This window comes from Chelon labrosus (genome assembly GCF_963514085.1).
Source record: "Chelon labrosus genome assembly, chromosome: 13".
NCBI classification, from domain to species: Eukaryota; Metazoa; Chordata; class Actinopteri; order Mugiliformes; family Mugilidae; genus Chelon; species Chelon labrosus.
In genome coordinates, this window is record NC_140346.1 from 19,274,229 (window position 1) to 19,301,977 (window position 27,749).

The 27,749-nt window shown below is 44.5% G+C and overlaps 1 protein-coding gene across 2 annotated transcripts in view; it reads left to right on the forward strand.

Annotated features, from left to right (window-relative positions):
• The first annotated feature begins 10,024 nt into the window (after positions 1-10,024).
• Positions 10,025-27,749, forward strand: part of LOC311498446 (neprilysin-like) — a 31,422-nt gene continuing 13,697 nt past the window's right edge. Inside the window, exons 1-4 of one of the 2 annotated variants that reach the window (XM_084559039.1) lie at positions 10,025-10,832; positions 14,191-14,367; positions 15,627-15,662; positions 17,964-18,125. In XM_084559039.1, the coding sequence (XP_084415165.1) occupies positions 10,790-10,832; positions 14,191-14,367; positions 15,627-15,662; positions 17,964-18,125 (418 nt within the window). In that variant the 5' untranslated portion in view covers positions 10,025-10,789. Of the gene's footprint in view, positions 10,833-11,658; positions 12,082-14,190; positions 14,368-15,626; positions 15,663-17,963; positions 18,126-27,749 lie in introns of those variants that run through there. The other variant, XM_084559040.1, reaches the window with a different exon arrangement.

Genomic DNA, 27,749 nt, shown 5'->3' on the forward strand with positions numbered 1-27,749 from the left:
GCAGACTAGAGATTTTCATTAAGGCCCCATTAGTACCTCCTGTTCCCTCCGGGCCCCATCTCACTACTGTGCTCTCATTCATTCTTCTGATGCAATAACCATGGAGAGGCAGAGAGCGAGAGTGAAAACAGACATGCCTCACTGTCACAGGAATTCAGCAAACTGCAATATATCTGGCACCACTTTTCAAATAAACTGACTCATTCGGACTTTGGGTATTTCGGCAAAAACAAAAAACAACAAAAACAGCAGCAGCGCGTCAGCTCGAAATGAGGCAGAAATGCAAAGAGGGATGGAGAAAATGATGAAATATTAGTTTTCACTCAAGAAACATTTCTGTATTACGCGTCTTAACTGACGGGCCAAATGTCTCAATTATACAAAGCAAACAGAGCGTGTGGGACCGAGGCCTGGTTCAGGGAGGCTTTCCATGACTGACATCTGTGCAGTAGCTTGGCCGTCGCCCACACGCCGCTGACAAGCATGGCTGGGCAAACTTTTAAAAACCTTTCAAGGAGCCGTGCTATCAAACTAGAGCACTCTTCAAAACACAGTGGAAGGGTAGCGACTCCCCTTACAAGTTAACTGGCAGCAGATTTCATCTTGGGAAGTGTGTTTTCAATCTTGGTCTTTCCAAGCCAGCGCGCATCTAAGACAGAGATGAGCAGTTTAAAAAAAAAATAAATAAAAAAATTGGCGCTGAGGTTAAAAAAAATAAATAAATTTCTTTTGAACATCACTAAAAATAACAAGTATGTTCCACCACAGGGGGTTAGAGCCAGGAATAGATGTTGCTGTGCTTTCATTAGAGAACATTAGAGGGCAGTGGCTTTACATAAAGCACCAAATCATGGTTACTGTTAACTAGTAAGCCTGTGCAGCCTACTGTGATTTATCATGATATCCTGACCTGTGGCATTATTTTCACTGCCCGTCACATGCACAGTTACCGCTGAGAAAGGTGGAAAATGCAAGCCGCAGTCCCCCGGTGCATCGAAAGTGGAAAACTGGACAACTTGTCCATGTCTGTGCTGACTTCTCAAAGACGGGCAGGGTAAAAGCATTTCCTGTCCGAGAATTGGGGACAGAAGGGAAGGAAGGAGAGGGGTGAGGGTGGGGGTGAGGGGGTTTGCAGAGTGTGTTAACCCAAACAGAAGTGTAGGAATGTCAGCGGTGGTCGACGGATCATGTTGGCACGATATGACAAATATTGCTCAAAACGCCACCAGTGTCAGCTGACAGAAAGCAGGACACCACACACACACACACACACAGGTGACCACATGAGCCAGGGCTATTATTCACAGCGACGTCTGTCACAGAATACAGTAGTTAGTCACACAGCCCAACCCCGTCCTCGTGATTCTCAGTGGACAAAACTCCCCCCTCCACCCCCAACCCAGGTCTCGGAAATCGGTCTAGACAGGCCTTATATTTTGATCATCAGCCACATTCATTCAAATCGCTTTTCAGTGTCGGGATTTGCATAAACCCCACAGCTGTTTTGGCATTGCTGTGTGCCCACGTTATGCCGTGCCTAGATTCCTGCTAAAACACGTGGCGTGGTGGTAAGATATGAAAGATACGAAACATTAGCAAACAAGAAGTGCATTGATATTTCACCTATAGTTGTGTTTATTTTTTATAATCTAAGACATGACATATAAGGTTGTCTATGGTTACAAGAGGTTTTGGCACATCTGCATGCTTCTGTCCCGTTTTAAGAGAACGTTGGCCGAGAGGCTTCTTGAAAAAAATACAAGTCCTTGCACAGACCTCGTATGTACCGATTTGTTAGAAACATTTAAAACATGAAACCATTTGTACTGAATGATTTGTGATTTGTTCCTGGAAGGTCAGCAGTTACGCCATCAAATCAGCAACAGTCTCGCAGATCAACAACATGTTCTTTTTAATGGCTCGCTTCTGATCTGTGAAGGACGAGAAATTGATTTATTAACCGTTAAAGCTTCATACCTGCATCGATCAGGCACATCATTATGACCACCTTCCTAATATCGTGTAGGTCTCCCTTGTGCCTCCAAAACAGGACATGGGCCTTCTGAGCGTGTACTGTGGTGTCTGGAAACAGAATGTTGTTAGTGGGTGCTTTGGGTCCTATGGGTTGAGGGGAGGGGCCTCTGTGGATCATCCCACAGATACTTGATCAGTTTGGGATCTAGTGAATTTGGAGGCCAGGTCAACACCTTGTGCTGTTTTTCATGTTTTTAGAGTTGTTCCTAAACCGTTCAATGTTATTCAATTATTCAGTGTTGTGGCTGATCGGTGCATTTCAGTAGTTTTGTTTTGGATTTGTAAATGTCTTTGAGCAGTTCTCAGTGTACGCAGTTCTGCTTTTAGTACAGTCAGTTTAATCTTTCCTGCTCCTTCATGGTCTAGTCGTTGCTCTTTCAATGCTTGTAGCACATTTCCTGAGGTGAAAGTCACTAATTCAAGATTCAAAGAGTTTATTGTGACATGCACAGTGTAATAACATGTTGCCGTCCACCTGAATGCCAATTTCTAACATAAAAAATACTGGAAACAGAATATAAAAAGATGAATATAATACAAAATAACTAGTGCAAATATCCATGTGCAAATGTGAGTGTAAACAAACTAATGCAGCCAACCTCCGTCAGATCATTTGTGTACTCAGACAAATCAGTATAGTGGGACACAGTCAAGTGGTTTATCAGTTTTTGAGAGCCCAGCACAGAGGTGTCACAGGGCAAGAGAACACACTCAAGAGAAGGCATGCTAAGTGGCCATGACTGATGAGGGCCATCTGAGATAATTCTTCTGGGTCTAGTTCAAACCGATTCAGGACGGCATACACACACGACCGACACAGATGCACATACTTCGGTAAATAACCAAGCAAATGAGCTATAATTCGGGAAATAATCCATATTTAATTTTTTTTAATGTGTCTTACTGAAACTCTCAAGGGAGTAATTCACCACGAGTATGGCTTAACCAATTTTAGGGCCATGCGTGCACACATGCAGGGGCGCATCGCCATGGCCAGCCAACCAGGAAATTGTTCTGTGAAATAAAACAAATTAAATGGTTCCACCAGATGGTTACCTTTTTGACATATTTTACAACGACAATCATAAACCTTCTTTAACCTGCGAAGGCACTACAGTGCACCGACAGTACTCCACAATACCCCCTTCCATCTACCCCATGACTAGTTTCTACTGGGGGTATAGAACAGGTATGTTTTTCCCTGGGGCCCCCTCAGAACCTAGGATCGGCACTGCTTACGTGGGACTGGGACCTGGCGAATTCTTGATAGCCGAGGTGCCTTGTCCTTGGAACAATGTGGAATCTAACGAGGAACACACAGTGTACTGGCCCTGAAGAACTCAGTCTGGAAAATTATCACACCAAGTCTGAGATCAAAGCTGCTGTAGCAGCATTCAACTTGACCTGCTCGACCTCAAGCTGTCAGCATGTGAGAGTCTTTGGAGGGACACGCCTATGTGTGTAAGTGTGCGTGTGCGTTCATGTCTCCGTGTGTGTGTGTGTGCCCACCTGCAATTTTTGGACCTGAAATTCCAGCCTAACTTGCACCCCCTACAGGCAGGAGACGTTACAGCAGAATCCGTTAAGAGCAGCAGGTTGAGGTGTATGGAAGTGGTCTGACAAAACATCTGCTGCCTGTTAAATTTGAGTGATTGAGTCTGCCAGTGAGCTACATCACTGATTCCTAAAAAAAAGGGTACTTGTACCCCAGGGGCTTCTTTTGTGTTTCCAAGGGGTTTGTGGAAGGATGAACTTGACTAATTTGTAAAAAAAAAAAAAAAACTAAAAAAAACTTGAAATTACAATTTGATTAAAAAAGAAAATGTCGGCAGTGAGCCACGAAATTAGATAAAGAAGAGGAGCCTTTAACCGTTTACCTGAAAGCAAAGAATAGTTGAAAGGGACAGCTAAATGTAAGAATCAGACGCATTTTGTTTTGTTTTAATAAAGGATCATTAACAATCAATAATGTAGGCTTGATTACCTGTAATACTGACGAAAAATAGTTTTGTCGTGATATGTAATAGGAAATAAAAGTTGAAATAGACACTTCCCTGAAGAGGAATGAAAAATAGTCAAAACGTGTTCTCCCTTCAAACAGATCTTGCGAGCTTGTGGTTGTGACACAGGAAAGCTTGGCGTTCAAGCGGTGACATCAGTCGTAAGTCGTAAGAGCACTGCTAGGCATTACTGGCGTCTAGAAGCCGTAGACGCATAGAACGGTTTAGCAAGATACTGTAAGAGCCTTTGAACCTTTCCTCTGACATGTTATAAACTTTGAAAGAAAACTCTATACAACTGAATTGTAATATATTAACTTACCACAAGAGGGGGCCATTTATGTGGACTTTTCTCCTGAATACAGTAAACCTGACCCCATTTGGAGCGTACATGTAGCATAACAAAAACATGGCCGAAACATCAACGCTCTTCCTCCAAATGGAATTTTACTGTATTGATCAAAGCACTGACTGTTAAATTGTACAAAAATGGATTGTAATGTAATTTAAAGTAGCTTTAAATGAAATCAAATCATCACATTTGAGATGTCACAGGCGGGTTGTTGATGAAGAGGCACTGGTTCTCATACGACAGGCGTGTGTGACTACACTGGACTAAAAGAATTGGGAATCACTGACAGTAGAGTGCAAACCAGGTCTGAAATTATTGCAGTCTAAAGAAAATAGTTTTTTATGTGATAATTACATCTAAAAGTGAATCTTCTTACTTCAAGTTAACAAGGGCATGCAACGCTGTCTGCCCCAGAACAATTTTTCATCCAACCACTAGGGGGCCTAAATGTTACAGATAGGCCACTTGGGGGCAGCAAAATAACACATAGTTATTATGACCCATAAAATGGCTAGATTGACGCTGACCCTGAAAAAAAAAAAAATGCAGAAATTTTGTAGTACAATACACTGATGAAAACTTGATCTGCGGTGTGATTGTGCATTCAACAAAACACTAATTTATTAGTCAATACATTACATGCTGGTACATGTTCTAGGTGCAGCTTAATGCTGTAACCTGATCTGCTTATTTCCACAGTTTACCTCCCAATCGTTGTGGTGAAAAACAAAGTAGATGCCCCTCCAAAGTTGTGAATGTATGAACGTGTTACTGTGCAAAACATTTAGCAGTGGTTAGGAATGATTTGCTGTTTTACCCATCCAGCAGACAAAGCAACATTTTATCATCTACGTTTCTTTTAAGTCCTTGGTTTTCATCATCTTCTTAGAAACATGTCTGTTGCTGAAGATGTTAAATGCCCCGTAACCTTTTTCCGTCTGCTGTTTGGTGCTGGGCAAGTAGCATGCAAATGTTTTTCTTTCAAAGTTTTGACACTTGTTTAATCTGGAAGTCATAACGGTAAAAGTACTGAGAGCGAACCGAAAGAGAAAAAGCCTGAAGGGCTGAAACAGCAAACTGAAAGATGCTGCAACATGTTGAGCCTTTTCTTCCATGACAATAAGCAGCCCCATTCATGTAAGGATGGTCACCTGATCCACTGTTAATTGTAAATTTCCAGTTTGAAAACTGACGACGTGAGAACTTGCTGAGTACATGAATTTACCCAACACTGTTCTCAGTATGGTCTGGTCGCTTTCAACACGTACTGGCACGCACAAGATGAAAGGACGGGACAGTTCCACTGAACTTCTTACGGAAGTATGTGACAGCATAATGGGCGCAATAAAGGCTCCAGATTTATGTTGCATTTGTGTTTCACTGTTAATATACATCTTTAAGAATGCGTATCAAAGCAGAATCGTGCACATAAGTTTATCTGATCGACACGGGAGGCTTTTGAAACATTCCGTTCCACATCAGCGGCATCTACGCTGTCAACCCGCCGTGGCAGAGCAAGTGGGGACATGTGAAGAGGGTAATTACTGATTCAGGAAAGGAAATGTTTTTTGCATTGTTACCGTGTTCATGACAACTGACGGTAATCACGAAAATAATGACGCGGGCGGGCAACGCTGGAAGATGCTGAAAAGAAAGACAGGAGATGTTTGCCCCACTTGTGCAATTCAAACGTAATTGGAATAACCATCATTGCAAAACCATCTCTGCACGAACAACAAATATAATTAAAAAAAATAAAATAAATGGATATGTTAACATGTGTTGACAAATATGTGGTGTGTTAATGAAAAAGGCTCAACAAAAGGCTCTGCAAGGAGGCTCGCTGTTATAGTCAGCACATGTTTTAGTGAAATTAATAGCTGGGATTGGACACGTAGTGATTATGGTTGAGGTGGCGTAAAGCTCCAGGGAGTAGATGTAAGCAAACTGCTAAAACCATGTTTGTGTGTGTGTGTGTGTGTGTGTGTGTGTGTGTGTGTGTGTGCGCGAGTAAGGAGAACATTTGTCCTGGCAGCCTTGCTTTGATATTGCGCCTGCTTCCCATGTGAGCACTTTGCTAATGTTTTATCACACACTGTATTTCAGACTGAGTCCCATAAATCACTGAATGCACCGCAAAGGCCCGGCAATTTCAGTGTCACGGACTTGTAACGAAAACCAGCAAAAAAAAACGTTTGTTAGTATTGTAGAAATCATTTTTCCGGACACATGCAATTCCTCCTAGATTACAAAAGCAAATTTAAAAGAAAAAAAAAAAGCAGAACAGAGCAGTCTGTGTCAGTTTAGGAAAAATATCATAAGTCTGTTCCTCTTCTCTCGTCCCCATGACGCCACACACTTCCGTCTGAATGCGTCTATCTGCGACTGACGGCGCTATGGTTATTAATGTGTGTGTAGCACATGTGGTTGTGTTTCTGCGATTCCGTACTTTGGGGCTAAAATTGGGTGTGTGTGTTTATGTGCGGCTGACTTTGAGGAGGGAGAACTGGACAGCCTGTCTGTTGCTGATAGGAGGGTAACTCCCCTGACAGTTCGGAAAAGGAGGTGCTGATAGAACAGCCCATCTGAGCGACCTTGATCCGAGCCAAAAGAACCTTCGCATCTCACATGCCGAACGCTCACACATCAGCCCAATGTGTGTTGCCCAATCAAAAATAACTTCTGGAAATTGTGGCAAAATTGCTGTCTTGTGTGATTCACTGGCATATGTGGACCAAATGCGGGACTGTTTATTAGTCATGGTTTTCGCTCGCAGTTCTCTGGGACACAATTCATCACAAGGCTGCCACTCAAAACTCTCAAACAGTAAAGGATGGAAATGTTCAATATTTTTAAGAAGTCGCTTCTTCTGATGCACAATCTAAACCACATGTCTTCAGATCAGATCAGAGGGGCATGTGTTTCCGTATAAATGTGGACACAATATCCAGGACGCATCTGCGCGAATCAGTTGGGCACGGGTTGCTTTCATTGAGAAGCGCCGTGAAAAGGTGCATGTGCGTGTCTGTTTTGTGTCTGTGTTTGCACAAGTGCACCTATTTTATTGTAACAAAAGACTGTTTAATACCTGTGTCACCCCGGGCTCAGTGCAATTAAAATCCAATACTCTCCAGGAGTCCATAACATGCTGGGTTTACTGACAGCAAACAGAGCTCAAATGGCCAATAGAGAAGGGGCTGTTGTGTTCACTTTTTTTTTTTTTTTGTGAACACAACAGTGGAAAATGTGATCGGGGAGGTTACACTTGAAGCAAATGGAGATCTTTCAGATGCGCTGACAGGCAGCTGCTGTGAAAACTGTTGTCGGTTCAGCTTCACAGATATTGAAAGAATACGCACACAGATGGAAATTCCTTGGAGGGGGCTCACGCTGCTCCTGATCAGAAGCAATGAAACATGGGCAGCGTGATGTTGTGGCACTTAAACAGACTTGTTTAGGCATTTACCGCGTATGTCAGGTGTGGCGTTCATAACTGACGACAGTGCTGTCATGGGAGCACATATAGAGATGAATGCAATGTATCTGAAAAACACTCAGTGGTCTTGGGAGAAAATGCGGCGACACAGTTATAGAGCCACAAAGCTTGCCCGGGATTGAGCTTGGGGAGGATGGATGGGTTGAAAAAACATTGCCTGACCCCAAGCTAATTCAAAAATGGACAAAGAGGTCGGGGATGAGTGGAGCTGAGCTTGGCGGATGACAAACAGGATGTATTTTTATCAGAGAAGTTCCGTAAAATTCCACCTCTTGTACCAAAACCATATTTAGGCTGTAAACATGTTTTTATTTCTGCTGTAAATGCGGATGTTGACTCGATTTTGGAGGAAGCCTCAAGTGGCCGCTGGGGGAACTGCAGTCTACGGCACCGCACTCCCATGTTGCCGTATTTTCCAGCCCTGAAGGTTGCTGCTTGGATTTAACATGAGAGGCTGACATTAGATAATCAGATAGGTAACGTTTATTTTCTACCATTGCTGTTCTACACTGATCAGGCATAACATTATGACCACCTTCTTAATATTGTGTAGGTCTCCCCTGTGCCTCCAAAACAGCTGTGACTCATCAGAGAATAGACACGTGCCCTCTGAAGGTGTCCTGTGGTGCCTGGTAACAGAATGCTGTCAGTGGGGGTCTTTGGGTCCTATGGGTTGAGGGGAGGGGCCTCTGTGGATCAGGCTTGTTCCAGTGCATCCCACAGATACTTGATGAGGTTAGGATCTAGTGAAATTGGAGGCCAGGTCAACACCTTGTGCTGTTTTCCATGTTTATTGAGCTGTCGTAAACCGTTTTGTGTGTGCGCGCCTTTGTCAGGCTGCATCCTGTCGGGGATGGCTGCTGCCATCAAGGAGTGTCATTGCTGTGGGGTGGGGGTGCCTGATCTGGTCTAGGTGGGTGGTACACGTCTAAGTAACATCCACATAAACGCCGGATCCAAAAGTTTCCAAGCAGAACATTAAATTGTCACAAGATGGTCAATGTTATTCACTTCACCTGTCAGTGGTTTGGACTTGTTGGGTCTAAGAACCACATAAAATGGTTTGGTTTAGCAAAAAACAGCTTGTAAAAAGTGCAGTTTTCCAGTCTTTGTAACACTGCTCTCCACAGGTGTCCTTAAAAATGTCTCTTTGTACAGAAAAAAGAGCTCATCTGGTTCTGCACCTAAATATAAAAATCTTGGACATCGGCAACAGCAATTAAACACGCACGCACGGAAACGATCAGTCACTAATATCGAGCAGACTAATCAGGTAAACTCTCTTGCTTCACCAGAAAAGGAGGTCATTTGCTCTCTGCAGTGAGGCACTCTGTTTTCTTCTCACTTTAACGCTGATTTTCCCCTTTTAGGCCGAGCTTCTTCCAGTATTTGCAGAGTTTAACTGCTCACACAGACGCGACCCCGCGGTGAACTTTGTTGTTCAAAGAGCGGGAAGCGAAAGGCCACCTGCGACGCGACATACAGAACAGACTGAGGTAAAAAGGACTTTTTCATGAGCCACACCGGCGTGTATACATTAAACGCTGGGGAACACTGACGATCAGACTGCGCAAACAAGCTTTTACGAGTTGAGTCAAATACATTATCACATAGTGCCAGGGACGTCTTTAATCTCTCAATATGGAGGCGCAGTGGGGGGTTGTCCAGCTCTGTAACAAGTAAACCTTTATAATGTAGATTAAACATCTTTGCAGCCGGTGCTGTTCTGTCTAAACAGAGACTGGGACATGTTACTGAGGTAGAGCAGTAATTAAATAAACGCCGTAGGCAAGATTTCTGTGATTTGCTGGTGTAATCTGTGTATACTTCTTGATTAGACAAAACCACAGCTTTACTGGGAAGCGGGCCGCGCCAATATGTTGAGACATAAACACTGAAATGCTTACGGTCCTGGTTACATCTTTAAGACTCACTAAAAAGCATGATGATAGCATGACGGTTTCAGATTGAGACTGAGCAGAGTTGGGATGCAACGTAAAGTATATTAAAGTGTTAATATTTCCTGTACGATTATGCAACCTTCCCGAGATCTGGCAAGAATCGGCTGATTTCTGTTGCATGCTCCCCTTGGATAGTTTATTGAAAACAGCCCTCATCCTGTGTTGACATGACGATCTGCAGCCCAGCATTGGCAACGCCGTAGGTGATGATGATTTACACTGGGTCAAAAACATCCTCAGCTTGAAACAATACACAACATCCAGCTGTTTAAAATGATATGAGCTCAACTTTATGTGGCCCTAAACATCTTGGATCCCGAGGGCAAATGCATTTTATTTATTTTTTTGTCGTTATCTCTTACTGTATATGTAAATGAGTGCAGCCAGTAGTTCACGTGAAGTGCTCACGCATCACTTCACCACACTGTGCCACGGAACCTGCGCCCTGGAGCTGTTTAGGCGCCGCTGACAGCAAGTGCCGCTGACGGGGTCACTTCTAAACGCCGCCCTGACGGAGGAGGCAGTGACTCAGTGGACGGGGGAACTTCACAATTCTACTTGACTGCCTCACTGTATGTCACAACGCTTTATAAATATGGGATCCCCCCCCCCCTGTGTGGATCACACACTTGACCAACTGCGCCGCGCAAGACTCTCGATGGATCATTTGAATTCGGCGATCCTCTCCGGGTAGATGTGGTACAGTGCAGGAGGTAGTTGTAGAGAGAGGGGTCTGTGCGTGAGTGCGCTTGTGCGTGTTTTGTGTGAATGTGCACTCCTAGAATAGAAAGCCAAAGGAAGAAGAAGAAGAAGAAGGAGAAGGAGAAGAAGAGGCGGGATCCGTGTGCTGAAATCCAGGGTGAAGCTAAATAGATCGCCTGCAGGAGATCGATCAGCAGTTCGCGCTCCCTTTGTGGATTTGATGGATGTTTGACCGGTGGATGTGATGCCCATATATATCATCGACCGAAAATTTCCCGACGTATCTGGTAAGTCGCCCGCGCACCCCGAGCGCTTCTTGCAACGCGGTGCCATCTGTGTGCGTCGGTGCCCATGAAATGTGTGTGCGTGCGTATGCGTGTGTGTGTGTGTGTGTGTGCTTGTTTGCGCGTGTGTGTGCGCGCGCGCGCGCATCATATTTGCGGGTGCGTGCGCGTCCGCCCCGGTTGGGTGACACGGGGCAGCGTGCACCAGTTGATCATGCCACCCCCCTCGGAGTTTCCGACGTGCAACAGGAGATGAGGAGCTGGCACGCATTTCGCTGCGTCTTGCTCGGCTGCGAACCACTGCGAGTGCTGCAGCTGAATATTTTTATCACTGGAGTTTAAACACTCAGATGAATGTGGTCCTATCAGAAAACGCCGTTCCTGCTGGGTATCCTTTAACCTCACTCTGCGGTGTCACTGGGTTCTAGCTGTTTGAGCAACGGTGATGCTGCTTTAAGTTTTCGGGTATATCACTTCAAAAGTTATTCTTACTATTGCATTTATGAAAAAAACATTAGGAAACCAAACTGATTTATATAGCACCTTCCACTCCACAACATACACTGTTGGCAGCTGTTAAATAGAAGTCAATAAATAAAGTAAAAGGTGAAAGGAATATGAGAATAAATATATGTAATTTGAAAACCAATGCTGCACCATCAAAATAAAAGCCATAATCAAAACACTGGGTTTTTAATTTCCCCATAAAAACATCCAGAGAGCTTGCCATTTTAATATCAAGAGGCAGAGTGTTCCACAAAGGGCATAAAAACAGGGGGAGGCCTCACCGGTGCTTTTATGGAAAGCTTTTAAGGAAAGCAATTTAAGAAGTGGACTTAATTTCAGCTGGATCACAGCACCTTTGGGCATCAAGACTCTTCACTCTCAAGAATGATTTTAATCTTCGGCGCGCACACGCCCCTGCGCTGGAAATCACATCCCAGGGAAGGTGTTATTTTAAGTTCAAGTAGGCCACATTCCTGTACTTATTCAAACTCAGTTATAGGTACATGGCATTTTCATGGCTCACATGGATGTAGATTACTCGGAGCAAGTGATCACGTGTTGACCTCTCTCTCTCTCTCTTTCTCTGTGTGTGTGTGTGTGTGTGCAGACTCATGTCTAAGTGAATGATGGCTTTAATTTTGAAAGGGTTTGTGAGCCCTCGCAAGACACGGAGCCTGTTTATGTTTTAGATATATCACGGCAGACAGACAGACAGACAGAAGAGAGACTGGAGGAAAAACTGAAAGTGAGAATTTTGACATTTCGCACACCTTTCTTAAACCATTATGTTGAAAACGCAGACGCGGCAACGCATACCTTCCAAAACGCACCCAACGCCCTGTCATGAAAAGGAAAAACACTGACAGCATCCAGCAGAAACAGTTAAAAAAAGAAATATTAGGAAATCTTCCCCTTCACCCCAGGATTGCAAACATCCTTACAGGCATCAGCCTTGATGAGTGATTGTGAATCACCGGACTCCGAATGTGCTAATTCCTAATAAAGAAACACAGCAGTAAGCGTTATGCATGAGTGATGGCGCATGACACTGACATACAGTAAGCGCTCCTTAAGACTCATACCTAACATGCCTCAGCACACCGAGATGGAGTCGCTTAACATGATTTAGAACCTCTCACGCCTTTTAACCTCTTCGCTGTTGCTTTTTCCCCCTTTAGCTTTCCTTCGTTTTCACGTTCTCGCCATGTCCCTTTTCACATTTTTAATAAATTCGTCAGATTTCCGGGCACGCGTCAGGATTGGAGCGAATGGATCCATCCAACGCGGTGGGCCTCGGCGACGCTGACACGCTCGCATGGCTTTATTAGAGCTGTGTGACAGTGATCTGTTTGCTCGCAGACAAAGTTTCTGCCCCCTCCTGCAGTCGGAGAGAGGCTGACAGGACGCTATGATTAACATATTAACTCGTGTCATCCCGCTGTTTCCATCTCCACTTTGTGTGCCTTTCAGTAATTTTCCTTTCCTCCCGACGCTTTCAGCAGTCGCAGAACCGAGTCACCACTGTAGTAAATCTCATGACCCATGGGGATATCACTCACGCTGCCGTGCTGGTGTAGATTTGAGAAAGCAGCGTGTAGGGAGCTGTGGTTGGATAATGATTGTAACAAGGGAAGTTTACTTTGCATTGGTCTATTTCTCTTCTTTTTTTTTCCTTTTTTTTTTTTTCATGGTGGGGATTAGAGTGTCTGTGGTTACGTGTGTTATAGCGGCGGACAGTAGGTGATGCGTGTCTGCTCAAAGGAAGACGTGAGACTTTGTCCTTCGGGCCACGCAGCGCTCTCATCTCAGCCTGCACACTGAGAGACCCACCCATCTGCACAGGCACCTCATGACACCAGCTTGTAAAAGCGTGTGCGAGAGCGTGGCTGTGGATGAGTGTTTGTGCGCAGTGACTGGACGAGTGTGTGTGTGTGTGTGTGTCTGTGTGAGGCGGCCTTGTTAAAGGATTAAGGATTAATTGCCTTCAGAGGTAGACTTAACTGCTCCTTACGTGAACTTTGTAAAGTTCTCCCTTGGCCCTTGAGAGGAAAACAACACTGTTTGCTAGAAGAGCAGAGGAAAGGTCTTCCTTGTTTTCTGTTCCTCAGAAGTGTGTTTCTTGTCTTTCTTTTGCCTTTTTATTTTTTTTGACTTGGCTCCAGTGTGCACCCTCCCGGGTAAGAACTTGCGTGGCTCTCACCTTTTGCTCCAAGACCGTGTGTTTTCTTACCGTCCTTTCCCCACCTCAGTTGTCTTTTTCTCCTCCGTACGTCTTTTATCTCCCATTTCTGTTTTCTTTCCTCTGATTGACCCTGAAGAAAAATTGTGGAACTTTACGGGATGTTTGCTTTATTCATGTGGAAATTAATAATGCATTCGAAGACAGTACGTGGCCAAAAAAAAAAAAAAAAACACTCTCACATTTCAAAAGCCTTTCTCTTGGTGACTTCAAAGAATAATTTTAGGTCGGAAACTAGATTTTAACTCATTCTGACAAGTGGCAAATGTGTGTCTTTACAGCATTTGGACCATTGGTTCATACTGTATAGAAATGTGCTTTTTTTTTTTTTTAATCAAACTTACGTATCTTTTTGCTGGTGATACTAAATGATGAAAAATTTATTTAAAAAAAGCCTGTTTTGTGCTAGCCACAGTGCAAAATCAAACATTATTCAAATGACAGTGATAGAAACATGAAAGCTGTAACATATACTAATATTAAAGAAGGCGTAACCAGGATGTGTTTAGCGTTTCTCTTTCTTCTTGATGAATGAGAATCAGCTGCCAATTAAGTGACTGGTGATAATACCCTGTCAGACGAGTTTTCAGCTCCACTTTATCCCTCGCCCTTTAGGTGAGTTCATACAGCCGGCACCTGAAGGAGGAGACCCGAGAATGACAGAGACCAACACCCCCAAGTCGGCTAAGAAGCCCCGCTGGACCTCCCTCGAGATCGGCCTCATTACCATTGTCTCTTTGCTCTTCATCGTCATCGTTGCCCTCATCATCCTCTTTGCAACCCAGAAAACCGGTGAGTGCTCCTTGGGATTGAGGCAAATAATTGAAAGTAATCTGAAACTCTGAGTGGCTTTTTTTTAATTCTTTGCCAGGCTTGTCTTAGTTGAAGTGTGGTAAACCTGATAGAAGGCATTGTGACTGATCAAAACAAGTGCATTATGTCATTACCAAACTGTGACAATTACTAAGGCAGGCACTCTCTCAACCTCGAGATTTACTTTGATATAAAGTGAACTTTTCAGAACTAGAGATTGCACCATGCGTCACTTCCAGCTAAGTTCGTGGCGAAATGGTGACCACAAAGAGCAGAGCTTTGTTCTGGGGCTTGCAGACACTCGAGCTGCGTGCTTTTAAGGCATAGAGCAAAAGTGCAACCGCTGAGACGGAAAGTAGGAAGCGGTGTACAAAGGTCCTTTTTTATTATTACTTTTTCATAAGAGTTGCTCCGTTGTGTTCTCGGGGCCTTTTATACTACCCATCATATTTTGGATTTGGTGCGAATTATGAAGAATTGTGTATATTTTGCTGTAGATTTCATCATATCATACCATGAGAAGCGGGTTAGCTATAAAGGCAACAGCGAAAATCCCCCCAACACCCCGCTTACAACAACATAAAAACAGTGAAACCTGCTTTAGGTCAATGGCACCATTTGATGGTTGGCTTTTAATCATAAACTCAAACTGGTGATGACTCAAGGGCCATGTTATGTCATACTAATCACTACTAACTACGAGGACTGTGCCATGAGATAAACCCGACATGGATAATAAAGCAGCTTGTTTATAGATCTGTGGGTTAATTATTACCAAATGCATTGACGGGGTGCAGACTTGCAAAAAAAAAAAAAAAAAAACTGACAGAAAAATGAATCTAATGAAGTTTGACGCGGTTGAGTTAATGTACGTGTGTGTTTCGTGCTATAAGTTGGTGTCTTATGCTTGGTAAATGTGTAAACCGCCGTGTCAGTGACTCGTCTCACGTTTGGAACCTGCTGTGTTCGCATCACGTGCATTCACACACAGCCCATGTAGGAGTGTATTCAAGGTCATATAGCAGCTTTCCGGTGTGTCAGAACATGTCAGATTCTCTTTGATTAAAACTGGAGCCGCCAGAGTGAAATCAAGGCTTCTCATATGGGTGGGAGAGGTGGCAAAGAAATGAGAATAAAGGAGGAGAATGAGCATTTGATATGATGACTGATGACTGCAAAAAAAACAAAAACAAATAAAAATACCTCCGAGTGATGTCTTGCTTTACATTTTCTTGCAGATGAAATCTGCACCACGGCTGACTGCACGCAGTCAGGTAAGCGATGTTTGTTTCTTTGTGTGATGTCTTTATTGTCTCATTCTGAAGTCTGTGATTTTCTCAGGGGAAGACAGAAATGGGAAAGCTCAGGCGGCTGCGGGGATTTCAGACGTATTTAAAGAAAATGGCCACTTCAAGTTTGAATACGTTTCGCCTGAGTCAGGTCCGACAAGCAAATAGCCCTGATAGCAGACGCTTGTCAGGTCATTGGGTCATTGGTCTTGGATGACCTCTGACTAAACCAACAAGTTCTTGAGAAACTGATAATGAGCATGAGCATGTATTTACACCGATTAGCCACAACATTAAAACGACTAACAGGAGAAGTAAATAACATCCACCATCTTGTGACAATTCAATGTTCTGCTGGTAAAACGTTTGGACCTGGCGTTTGTGGGGATGTTACTTAGACAGACCAGGCACCCAAACCCCATAGCAATGACACTCCTTGATGGCAGCAGCCATCCCCAACTCAACAACAAAAAACTCAAAAAACATGAAAAAAAAAAACAGCACAATGTGTTGACCTGGCCTCCAAATTCACTCGATCTCAAACTCATCAAGTATCTGTGGTATGATCCACAGAGGTCCCTCCCCTCAACCCATAGGACCCAAAGGCCCCCACTAACAACATCCTGTTGCCAGACACCACAGGACACCCTCAGAAGGCCCATGTCCATTCTCTGATGAGTCACAACTTTTTTGGAGGCACAAGGGAGAGCTACACAATACATCTCAAGCAAACCCATTAGGAGATCCTGAATGTGTGTCCAAAGTTGAAGTTGTTTTAACATGTCCAGGTTGTTGAACTGTGGAGCGCTCGTTGACCACATAACTGCAGCAACGAGCCAAGACCTTCCTGAAGGCCACAGACATTTAACGATAAATTCTTTGTCTGTAATTCCAACATTCCTGCCAGAAGACGTGTAACCGATACAGACCAGTGTCGCAAACCTTCTTTTCTTAACCTTTTAAGCAAATAGACCTCCGTCCTCCGGTTTTCTTCAATATAGCGCCATACATCGTCAAATTATTTTCACACTTCAGTGAAAAATGTCCACAGCAGTACATTTTCATGGATAACAAAAAAAAAAAAAAAAAAAGAATGTATAACCCTACCTCTAGTTTCCTGCAACAGATGCCAATTCATTTCTGGTGCGTTTTTGGAGGAGCTGGTGTCCCAATTCAGTCAGATTTGACAGACAGCCTTGTCACAAGAGATCTGAGAGGAAGCATGTGTAATTTAATTGCACCTGAAAAACACATTTTCAGCTCTCGTGCTGCACAGAAGCCAATTACGGACACTAAACTGTTGTTTCTTAGCAAATGGCTGCAAGTGTGTTTTTTTTTTTACTGGCCATTACCAGGATAGAGCCGATTTTAAGAAGGACGCATTTGATTTTTAAATGCGCTTCTGTGGTGCAGCGTGCTGCTCCTCGCTGCTACGCCAGCGCGGAGGATTGCGGGGAAGATCCGAGGCTACGTACCTCCACCACCTCAGAAACGAGCTCTCGTTTCAGTTCAGATCTGTTTACTTCGTTAGCAGAAATCTTAATATGAGCAGATCGATTCCACCCTCGTATCTGTGCATTCGTTATGAGGCCCCAGTTAGCAGCTGGTTAGTTAAGCTTTGCATAAGAACGGGGGAAAAAAAACAAAAAAAACCCAGCACGCCTCGCTCTCTCCGAATGAGAGCAGCCCTTAAGCTCACTAATTAAAACTCTATGTCACACTTGGCTTAATCCAAATAAAAATTAAAGTGACTGTTTTATGCATTTATGCATTAAGTGTTGATTTTCTGACTTCCTCTACGCAAAACACCACCGTCCCAGAGCTAACCTCCTCTCATATCAGTTTTTATACAGGTTAAACAAACAAGATACAGCGACGCTAACACAGAAAGTGTGCACAGTAAAATTTAGAAGCAGAGGTTAAATCTACTTTCCTTACTTTCCAGCGTTTATGCTAAGCTAGGTTTACCAGCTGTTGCCTGCGTCGTTGAATTTCACTGGCATATATCTGATTGCTCCTCTCACCCTGCACACAGGAAGGAATCCAACAAGCATATTTTCTAAAATGTCAAACTCTTAATTAGAGACATAACAGGCATTACTCACCTCCAGTTGGTAAACACTCTATGAATATCATGCTGGTTACAGGATAATTTTTACGGATGATGTCGTATTACTAAGGTTTTAAAATACATCTTGGTTGATTATACATTCAGCATACTTCCATATAGTGCGTCATGCTCTGTTCTTCCAGTTGTCTGAGCTTGCTTCCTCCTTCCCCATGCAGCGTCCCGTCTCATCGAGAACATGGACGCTAACGTGGACCCCTGTGACAACTTCTACCAGTACGCCTGCGGAGGCTGGCTCAAAAAGAACATCATCCCGGAGACCAGCTCTCGATACAGCACCTTCGACATCTTACGAGACGAGCTGGAGGTCATCCTCAAAGGTCAGGCACCTTTCACGCGCCCGTATCACCACAGATCTGCGTGCATTTAGGATCATAAGGCATAAGACACGAGCAGGCAGACGGAAGATGTGTTTAGATCAGTGTGCTGTACGTAGCCTATGATTAGGGGTTGTAAAGCGCCCAAGAACAGTGAGTCTTTTTCAGCCGGTGTACTTTGTAAGATTGCTGAGAACAGCTTGATTCAGCTGCTTGAAAATATGATCTGAAGAGGGCTGCGCTTCGGGGACGGCAGCTCTATAGATATCACAGATGCCATGGGAGTTTGGCTTCGGTGCCGCCACGCGAGCTGGGACTTTGTCAACGGAGCTGGCATAATCTGCGTGCGTGTGGACATGGAGTTCGGACTGTGTTCCAAAGATGTCAGCACATGATAGCGAGAAAAATCTTAACTGCAAGTTTGTGTGTGTGTGTCTCCGGTGTTTCGGCAGCATTTAGCAGCATCAGAGTCTTGTTAGTGTCCCCCCAGTGCTATAGGGTTGATACACAGAGGGTCTAGTTACTCTGAAAATATGTTTGTGCTTGCGGTTTTGTGTGCGTGTGTGTGTGTGTGTGTGTGTTAGACGCCATACTTCACCCCAAGCTGTCTGCGAGAAGGCCAGCAGAGTCCTGGGCCGAAGGTGCTAAATCTTTATGGGGCGCAAACTTTCCACGGACAACCAAAACTCTTCATCTACCATAAATTTACAATTTATAACCCGGCAGCTTTCACTGTAACACAGACCGCGTGGAGTGGCCCGTAGGAGAGTCGGAGTGATTCAGAAGGCTGCGAAAGATTGATCCTCAGTGGGAAAGCAACAGCCGGGTTTAAAGTGCAGCTTGTCTCGTGGACTCGGATAATTTGCACCAGCCTTGAGCACTTCATCTGTCCGGCCGTGATGGAAAAATGGAAAAATAAGCAGCGTGCAGTTTGTCATTGCATTCTCTCGCTATATTACTCGAGAGTTTGCCATTCATGACCTGCAGATGATTTAATTTTTAACCCGATTGCGGGTAGAAATGGATAGAAATGGATTACTTTTTCATAAATATGTATGTTTTGCAGACTTTTGCGATAATTATTCATCCTGGAAACCGTTCGCGTCGGTAACATTTCGTAAACCTCAGACATTTCTTAAATCTTACATCTTGTGCAGAGCGAGCCACAGTTGCTTTCGTGTTTTACCTGAGAAACACCTTTCTTCTGCAGATCAATATAACATTAGAGCTCGGGGATTGCTTGTAATGCAGTCACCAATTATTTCTGTACGCTTTTGTTCGGCGCACGCTTGGAGCGGTAAGTCTGCATCGCTGTTCTTTCTGCGTGGTGTAATTATGAAAGTGCATTGCTGAAATTTTGACACTCAGAGGGGCCGCCGAGGAGCATGATCAGTTTAAAGAAACAACACAATGCATGGCCGCGCTTGTCGCACCGCACACTCCTTAACATACAGCCCCCTCTGTTCTGCTCCGTCCTCCCCTCTTTTCCGTGGCACTCTTAGCGCTCATAAAAATCGCACACAGGGGGGAAGAGGGAAAATAAACATTGCCCAACAAGGGCTCGTTTTAGGCATTTTGATACCGTATGCGCATTTACGTACATGGCACGTCCGTGTGCGAGGCGTCATCTCGCACTTTGCCGTACTTTTTTTTTTACTGCGATCCGGTCGGTTTTATCAGGTCTTAAAGTGGTATCTGTTGAAGCTGCGATAAAAAGAGGGAGAGGAGGAAAAAAATAAAAAGATGACAAAAATAAAGTAAGCGGAAAAACATCGGGCAAAGAGCAAAGGTTCATGTGTCAGAATCATAATTGCTCCAAATGCGGCGCTGGGACTGCCAAGTAACTGGTCCTAATCATTTAACAGCTTAAAATCACCACCAACCGTCGGTGTTGTGCTCGTTCCTTCGGGCTGCCTAGCTCGCCAGTCAGTGCTGGAATGTCTCAGATTGTGCTGTGCACACACGTGTTCGGGTTTACTCTGTGGAGCGCCTGGCCGTGCAGATCTTTGAGATTTTGAGAGAGAGAAATGAAAAGATACTGCTGTGTATTTAAGATTGGGGATAATCTTAAGCAAGAAGACATTCAGTAAACACCTAAAATTGTTCTCGGTGAGTGATGTGTGTCGAGGAGCCCCGGCAACGCGACGCCCCGGCAGAGTTGCGACCCCTGCTCTGGAAGTGACATCAAACACGCAACCTCTGATCCCGTGGGCTGGCCGCTGCCGGCTGCTTGGATGCCACCGCCCACTGATGGACGGATCCCTCTCCTGTCAACAGCTGAGGGGCCTGGAAACACCTGGATACTGCAGCGCTCCGGGCTGCATGACAGCAATAAAAGAGGCAGCATGCATGTTTACGTGCCTGAATAGCTGCGAGGATTTGTGGTTGCTTGTAAATGCCTCGGATTGTTCTCTGCTGCCGTAAAAGGCCATAAATGATTCATAATGAGGATCCGCGCACTTATCGCGACCACAGTAGTGCGCGTGTGTGTGTGTGTGTGTGTGTGTGTGTGTACGAGTCTGTGTGAGTTTTGTTTTCCACCTCCCCCTACTCAGGTGTTACATACTGTGCAATAATCTGCCCAATTGACCATGAGCATTTTAATCACTAGCCAGTTTGTTCCAAGAAGAGGGAAGAGAGGAGTACAGCAGGCAGAAGAGGATGAAAGAAAAGATTTCCATCCAAACAAAAAAAAAAAATAACAAAAAGGCTGAGAGGGGAAATCTAAAACAAAAGGAGAATAAAGGAAGGAGAAATAGGTGGCGAGATACAACAAAAAGCATGGGTGCTTGGTCCTGAAGTCAGGAAGAGTTCTAAAGATGATGGTACTTTGAGAAAGGCTTTGAGGAGGATAGGTCAGGAAATGCGAAGCAGCATGCGGCAGTCGTCTCCAAGCTGCACCTTATGTGCTTACACGATCACGTCAGTTGTGAGTGTGGGCAAAGAGCTCCTCTTCTGCAGAAAATGAGGCGCCTCTTGCACGACTTCAGGTCCCCCACTGCACAGAAGAGAAGTCAAACCATGCTAGACATGTAGCTTATGTTTCTTGTAGTATTTGGCACCACCGATAGAGTCAAAGGGACATCTGTGAGGTAGCTGTCACATCAGAAAATAGTTCAGTTGTTTTTTACGACACGCTGCTAACAGTCTGGACTTTCCCCCCCCCCCGCGCGCGCGCGATATTCGCTGAAGCAGAACATATGTCAAACGACGCTGACCACAACAAGACTTACGAGATTAACGGTTTGTTCACATGACCCCGATCATATCAAAATTCCAGTCAGGACCTCTGCAGAACAGAACACCATAAAAACCCAGCTTCTCATAAACATATCAAATAAAGATAGCGGAGCAGAGGTTTGCAGCCAAGTAAAATTATATGAATATTGATGCAGTAATTCACAGCCAACAATAATATCGTGAACATACATCCTGAACTGAATATGTTTTTGCCAGCCTGGGATGCTTATGGAAAACAGGAAAGGGTTCAGACCTCCACTAAGGTAATAATCTGCCCTGTTTGCTGTTCCACAGCCAACACTGTACTGGGCACAGTATATACCGTACAAGTGGCCAAGGGGTATTTTGACTAACTACTAAGGATTTGAGAAATATCCAATCAGTGTGGATGGTTATTGTAGCCAGTTGAAGCAATAAATCCCTTATATGCTTGTGCCGCCACTGTTGCAACGCCGACACGTAACACGATACGCTGACCATGCCCGCCTGCCCAGCTTGAGGGGGGGGGGGACTGGAAAAGCTCGAAGGGATCTCGAAGAAGCACGCCCGTGTCCAAGTGAGGATTAAAACACGTATGCGTTTTAAAGCACACATGCATGGGCTTCCTCTTGGTTGGCATTAGCAACAGTGTCCAACAGTAATGGCCCAGTGCTGAAATTTACGGCTCATGGTTGAGCCTCCGCATTTTGTGCGAAGGCGGCGGCAGCAGCAGTCGGTGTTTGCGCTCTTTAGGTCAGTTTCTGAATGTACCAGCAGTAAGGCAAGGTTAATGCAGCTGCAGCCTCTGCCTCTCTCAGCCGGGGCCGCTTCTCCCTCCCGCTGCGACGTGAAATAAATACCAAGTCATCAAATCTGCTGACAAAAGTAGACTCATCCATACATCCTCTGCACTCATCAGCGTCAACAGATGCAAACGCTGGAAACGCTGATGGCTTCGATTGCGAGCAGGCTGAGTACTTTGAGGGGGAATTAGAGATGCCGAGAAAAAAACGTTGCTTTTGTTTATCCCTAATTCATACAAATAGAGGTGTGGTAGAAAATCTGCAAAGTGCTCTTTTAAGGAAGTTTCTGAACGACTATTCTCCCCGCAAGAAATATTCAAGGCAATCTGCATTCAAATTTCTTTCCAAAACAGTGTCGACTCATTTCCACTTTGACTTAATTCACAGCGTCTGCTTGTAATATACCCAAAATAAATCCTTTATGGTCATACGCTGAAAACAAAAAAAAAAACAGCAACATTAAAAACACTGTGAGTTAAATGCGTCGTGAAATGGGAAGCAGTCAGGAGGAACTCAAAATTTCAGATTCCGTACCGGGCCGAGTGGTTCGGCTCAAATTGACGTGATGTCTCAAACAAACATCAGGTGGCACAAAAATCCATACTCAAATAAATCCAAATACCCGCGCACACACACACACACACACGGGGCGAGAGAGAGAGAGAGAGAGAGAGAGGGAGAGAGTGAAAGGGTAAGCCTTTGCTGTGGTTAAACATTACCACCAGGCAGTCAGTAATCCAATCACACACACATGATCTGTGCCCTTTTGCAGGAAGCGCCCTGTGAAGGGTCTATCGCAGGACTTCATTACAGTTAAATGAGCACATAAATAGTGCACACATGGTAATGAGAAAATGGGAGGATTAGAAACATGAAAGGGTTGAAAGTGGCTGAAGTGAAAAAGCGCCGATGCAAGAAGTGGAACATGTAGAAATAAGGGGAAAGAAATGAAATTACTCGGAGCAAAAGGAGAGAAATTGAAATAAAATAATGGCTGCGGCTTTATGCTTCCAAGACCCCTTCAGCTTTAGTTCGAGGTGACGAACTCAACATCAATATTGGAGGAACTGTGTGGGAGATGTAACTCGTTAAACGCATTACCGCTCGAACTGAAGGATTCAAATGCAATCGCGCGCTCAGCTTCCAAACGCTCCTCGAGCAGGTGTGTGCTTTATGTGCAAACCAGCTCATGTGTCACTCAGAGTATATTGCTAGCTCAGAGCTGCGAGCTGTCTGTCGGCAGGAGCGGAGAGGCGGCGAGGCGAGGGAAGAAGACTACACCGAGGCTCGTGGATAAACAATAATTCATTAGAGAGCCATCAACTTGGGTCGGTCTGTCGAAATTACATAACCGGCCTGTATCAGTGGCCGCTGCTCGCTAATCACCCGGGGTCTCCACCCATCCTGACCGTCGAGCACAGGGCTCGTCTTTCTGAGTCTGTTGCAAACATTTCGTCTCGCGAGCCGCTCTCCATTATGGATTGCCGGAAAATCGGCTTCGCGCGCAGCCGCCAAGCTCTGGGGGTACGCCGCGCTGACAGGTTCTTGGAGGGCCGCAGTTACAAATAGCTGTTTCCTGTTCAACAGTGGTCGAAATCCGTCTCAATTCATCTCTAAAACATCAATGTTTTTCATGCCTCTTACAAGATGTTGCACTACTTGAATCCAGAAGCGTGTCCTGTTTTTTTTCCTTCCCCGTATTGGACGAGAACAATGTCTTGCTTAATAAATTGGAATGGCCACTTTGGATGGGTTTCCCCTTCATTAATTTTATAGCAATCGAAATAACAACCAGGTCTGAGACTGATTAAAACAGTTTAGCGGCCGATAAGTCACTTGCGTAATCATTTAGGGACATAGTGTTGTACCCATTGATTTATTTCAAACTGACTGAACGGAAGATCAAACAAACAGCAAAACTATCCAAATGCCTGGTGTGTCTTCTGAAAGACAGGGAAACATTTTTTTCCCCCATAAATTATGCAGATTAAGACATGATGATACGATGTGAAATAATAAGAATAAAGAAAAACGGCTCGTCTTATATACCCTAACTGCTTATAGACTTGTTTGTATTGTGAGCGGTGCGTTAGTCAGTCCCCCGGAAAATTATAAAGCGAGAAAGAAAAAATCTAATTTCCCTCATCTTTATCTTCTGATCCCAGCCCACTGCGACATGAGTGATGGACTCAAGGGAGAGTTTCCTGTCAGCTGCCCGCGCAATTTAGCCTCCGTCTTCTTTCCCGTATTGATCTCGGCATTGCACCGAAATGTGCAGCGTGCTGGTGTATATCTGCTGATGCAACATTTATAACATAACTTTATAAGTGACAGGCGATGCTGAAGGAAGTCCTGGTGAGATAAGTGATGGTTTGCAAAAGTCGAAAGGCTGCCCTAGATACATGAAAAGGAAAGCGCTGTAGAGTCTTTCCTTTTAATAAGTGAGTTGTTTTTTAGTTGTTGTTGTTGTTTTTGTGATTTCAAAAAAAATGAGTTAGAGATTGCTGCCAGGAGAAAAAAAAAACAATGTATCCACCTGCACCGAGTAACAGGTTCTTGTTAGTTCATGTCTGCCGCGTCTTGTTTGATCTCTAGGCTGTAAAGAAAACAGACGCATGCTGTGTATTTTGTGAACAGGTGAGCCTTAAGAGTCCGACTTTGTGAGGAGAGAGACAGTTGCCACTATGTTTTTATTTAAAAATGTGGTTTCGGTGATGTTTGCTTGTGTTTTTCTTACGTCCCTGCGGATTTACAGTGCATCAATGCACTTGATTAAATCAATCATCAAATCAAATCAAATCAAATCAAATTGTCATTCAACAAGATCTGTGCAGACTTGGTTAAGTAAAAGACTCAGTTAAAATAAGTTAAAAGACTAAAAGTTAAAATAAGCAAAGTGATAGGTGGTTTATACTTCTGCGCTGAGTTGATGCAGAGGCTACGGCGACAACGCAGACCCTAGTGCCGTAACTGACGTGCACCTCCCCAGAAATGTAACTACGCGCCGCAAGCTGTGATTGGTAGTAACATGTTTCTGCTTTAGTATTTCTGGCTGCTTCTCCATCTCCGCAATTTACGAATTGATTGTTTTGGATCAATAAAGACGGAACACGTCGAAGAACGGTTACCTGAGGAGGTTCGGAGATACAAACGTTTGTTCGCCATTGTTGAAAGTGAAGCAGGAAGTGGAAAGTGAAGCAGGAAGTGGAAACAAAAGTGAACCCCACTGGCAAAAAAGACACAGCGCCGACGAGCGCTTACAGACGAGCGCACAAGTATAAATGGCTCGCACCGGTGTCGGCTACGTGCGTAGGTTACGGCGTCTACGTCCCGCACAGGTGTAAACTCCGCTTAAAGTGCACTTCCTGGACCAGATCAGCAGTTGGACAGTCTAACAGCTTGTGGAAGAAACCTGCTGAGCTGTCTGTAGAGGCCTGTAAAGGGTCATGGGGGGGTAGCACCCTGAAGAGGCCACCAGCCCATCGCAAGGCTAACACAGAGACGGATAACTTTGCATGTTCATTCTCCTACACGCACACCCTATTTAGAATAATCAGTTAACCTTACATGTGCTTCTGAAGCTGAGCAAGACAACAGGTAGAGGTTGCACATTCCATGCAGAAAATCCCCATCAACACAACTCACCCCTTTATATTACTGTATTTCAAAGCTGTAATATAAAGGCATGCTTTAGGGCAGGACGGCTTTAAGTGGCTGGTTGGAGCCGTCACATATTTTTGCAAGGAGCCAGGCCGAGTCTGGCAAGATGGCAACCACCAGAAACAGCATGAAGTCAAAACGGATCTTCAGCAAACATATGGATGAGGATCCGTCCTTCTTTATATAGAGTCCACGGTTCAGACCCATAACCACCTTCGCAAGCGCTTACCACTGCTACGCCGTGCCACCTGGCTCGGCAGTACGTGTTTTATATCCCGCATTTCGTTAGATGTGAGCGCATGTGGGCGCCCATGCTTGCCGCTTCCGTCTGACAAACCCCTGACAGTGCCATTGTCAAGTGCCAGCTGCAGGGCACTTGCATAAGAGCCAGGATTTGCTTTAGGCTCGTTGGATTATACAACATGCGCTTGTGTTTGCCTCATGTTTTGTCTGGCGAGATAAAAGGGAAACTTACCTTAACTTAGCTATTTTTTTTTTAATTTTTTTTTATTGTATTATTAAAAATAGAAGGAGCCGGAGGAATTGCAAGAAGTACACGCATTGTACTGAAGCATGCACTGTTTGCACAGCTTGACTTGGCTCGCCAGCTTGATTTGCTGGATGTCAACAAGCGGGAGCTTTGTGAATGGAGGGAAGAGGCATTCTGAAACGCTGAGCGGGCGGACACCAGACATTTATAGCTTATTCAGTCTCCAAGAAGCCAAAACAAACTCCACGAGCAAACTAGTATTTTAATTTCCCCCCAGCTCTAATGCATTATTCTAAATTTCTACATGAACACGCGGTAAAGAATTCCTGAGGCAGCTTCCATCAAATGCGATGGATGTAAATGCACACGAGTTCCTAATGACATGCATTTATTTATTTTTTTTGCAACGTGAAGCACATAAAGGCTTTTTTTCCCCTCTTCTATTTAAGTTGTCATAAACAACAGCGATACCATTCACAGCCATTAGCGTACATTGTGCACGCACAGGAAGTCTATTGCAGACTTAAAAGGGATTTACATCATGCATTATTCATGACACGGTCTGCACAAAAACAGCCACACGTTTTATGAATAAAGCCGCACAGCCTAGAAGAGGTAACGATCTGTATTTTATTATTAATATTATTTGATTTATTTACTTTTTTGCGGGGGGAGATGGAGCAAAAAACTAACAAAAAAAAGACGAACCTAAAAAAAAAATCTACATTTTTAAAAACAAACAGACAAACTACACGGAGAATGAACTGCCAGCTGATAATGTCTTTTTTTTTTACAAAATGAGATATTTGCCGCGCGTAGTGATTTATTTTCCACGGCACTCGATTAGATAGCTCTTTGTTATGAACTGTGTGTTGCTGGAGTGACTTAGTCGGGATGTGAGCTCCCAATATCTGACAGGAGAAGCCATTTCTCCAAATTAAATCCCACTGCACAGAGTCTTAAAAAGACCCATTTGGACGGTGGCAACGTGTCAAGACAGCCAGGCTTTGGCGCTGAATGAAAAAGCCTCACCTGGAGTGAACTAACTAACTTTGAGATACCTGTTGAGTGGGTGTGAGGTCGCGCGGGGCCGAGGGAACAGCCTTCCCACGACAACACGCTCGGCTTCGCCGCAGCCATTTCCTGCAAACATTAAAATCGCTGCGTGGGTTTTCGATTAAACCTTGACAATGTTGAAATTTGTTTAAGCTCATCCTCGTGTTTGGCGCTGCTAAACGGCGATAGCAGTTCCTGGATGGATGGTTGCACGTTGAGGCTACAATGTGCAACTCTGTGCCCCGAGGCAGCAAAAAGAAGAGAGACTCGGTCCCCTTTGCGCTTGCCCTCAGCGGAGCAAGTTTACACCGCTTATCACTCATTTTGATTAGCTGTCCACCTGGAAACGCTACCCAGCCCGGGGCCGGAGCTAACCGGCGTCCACGTGCGCACAACAGG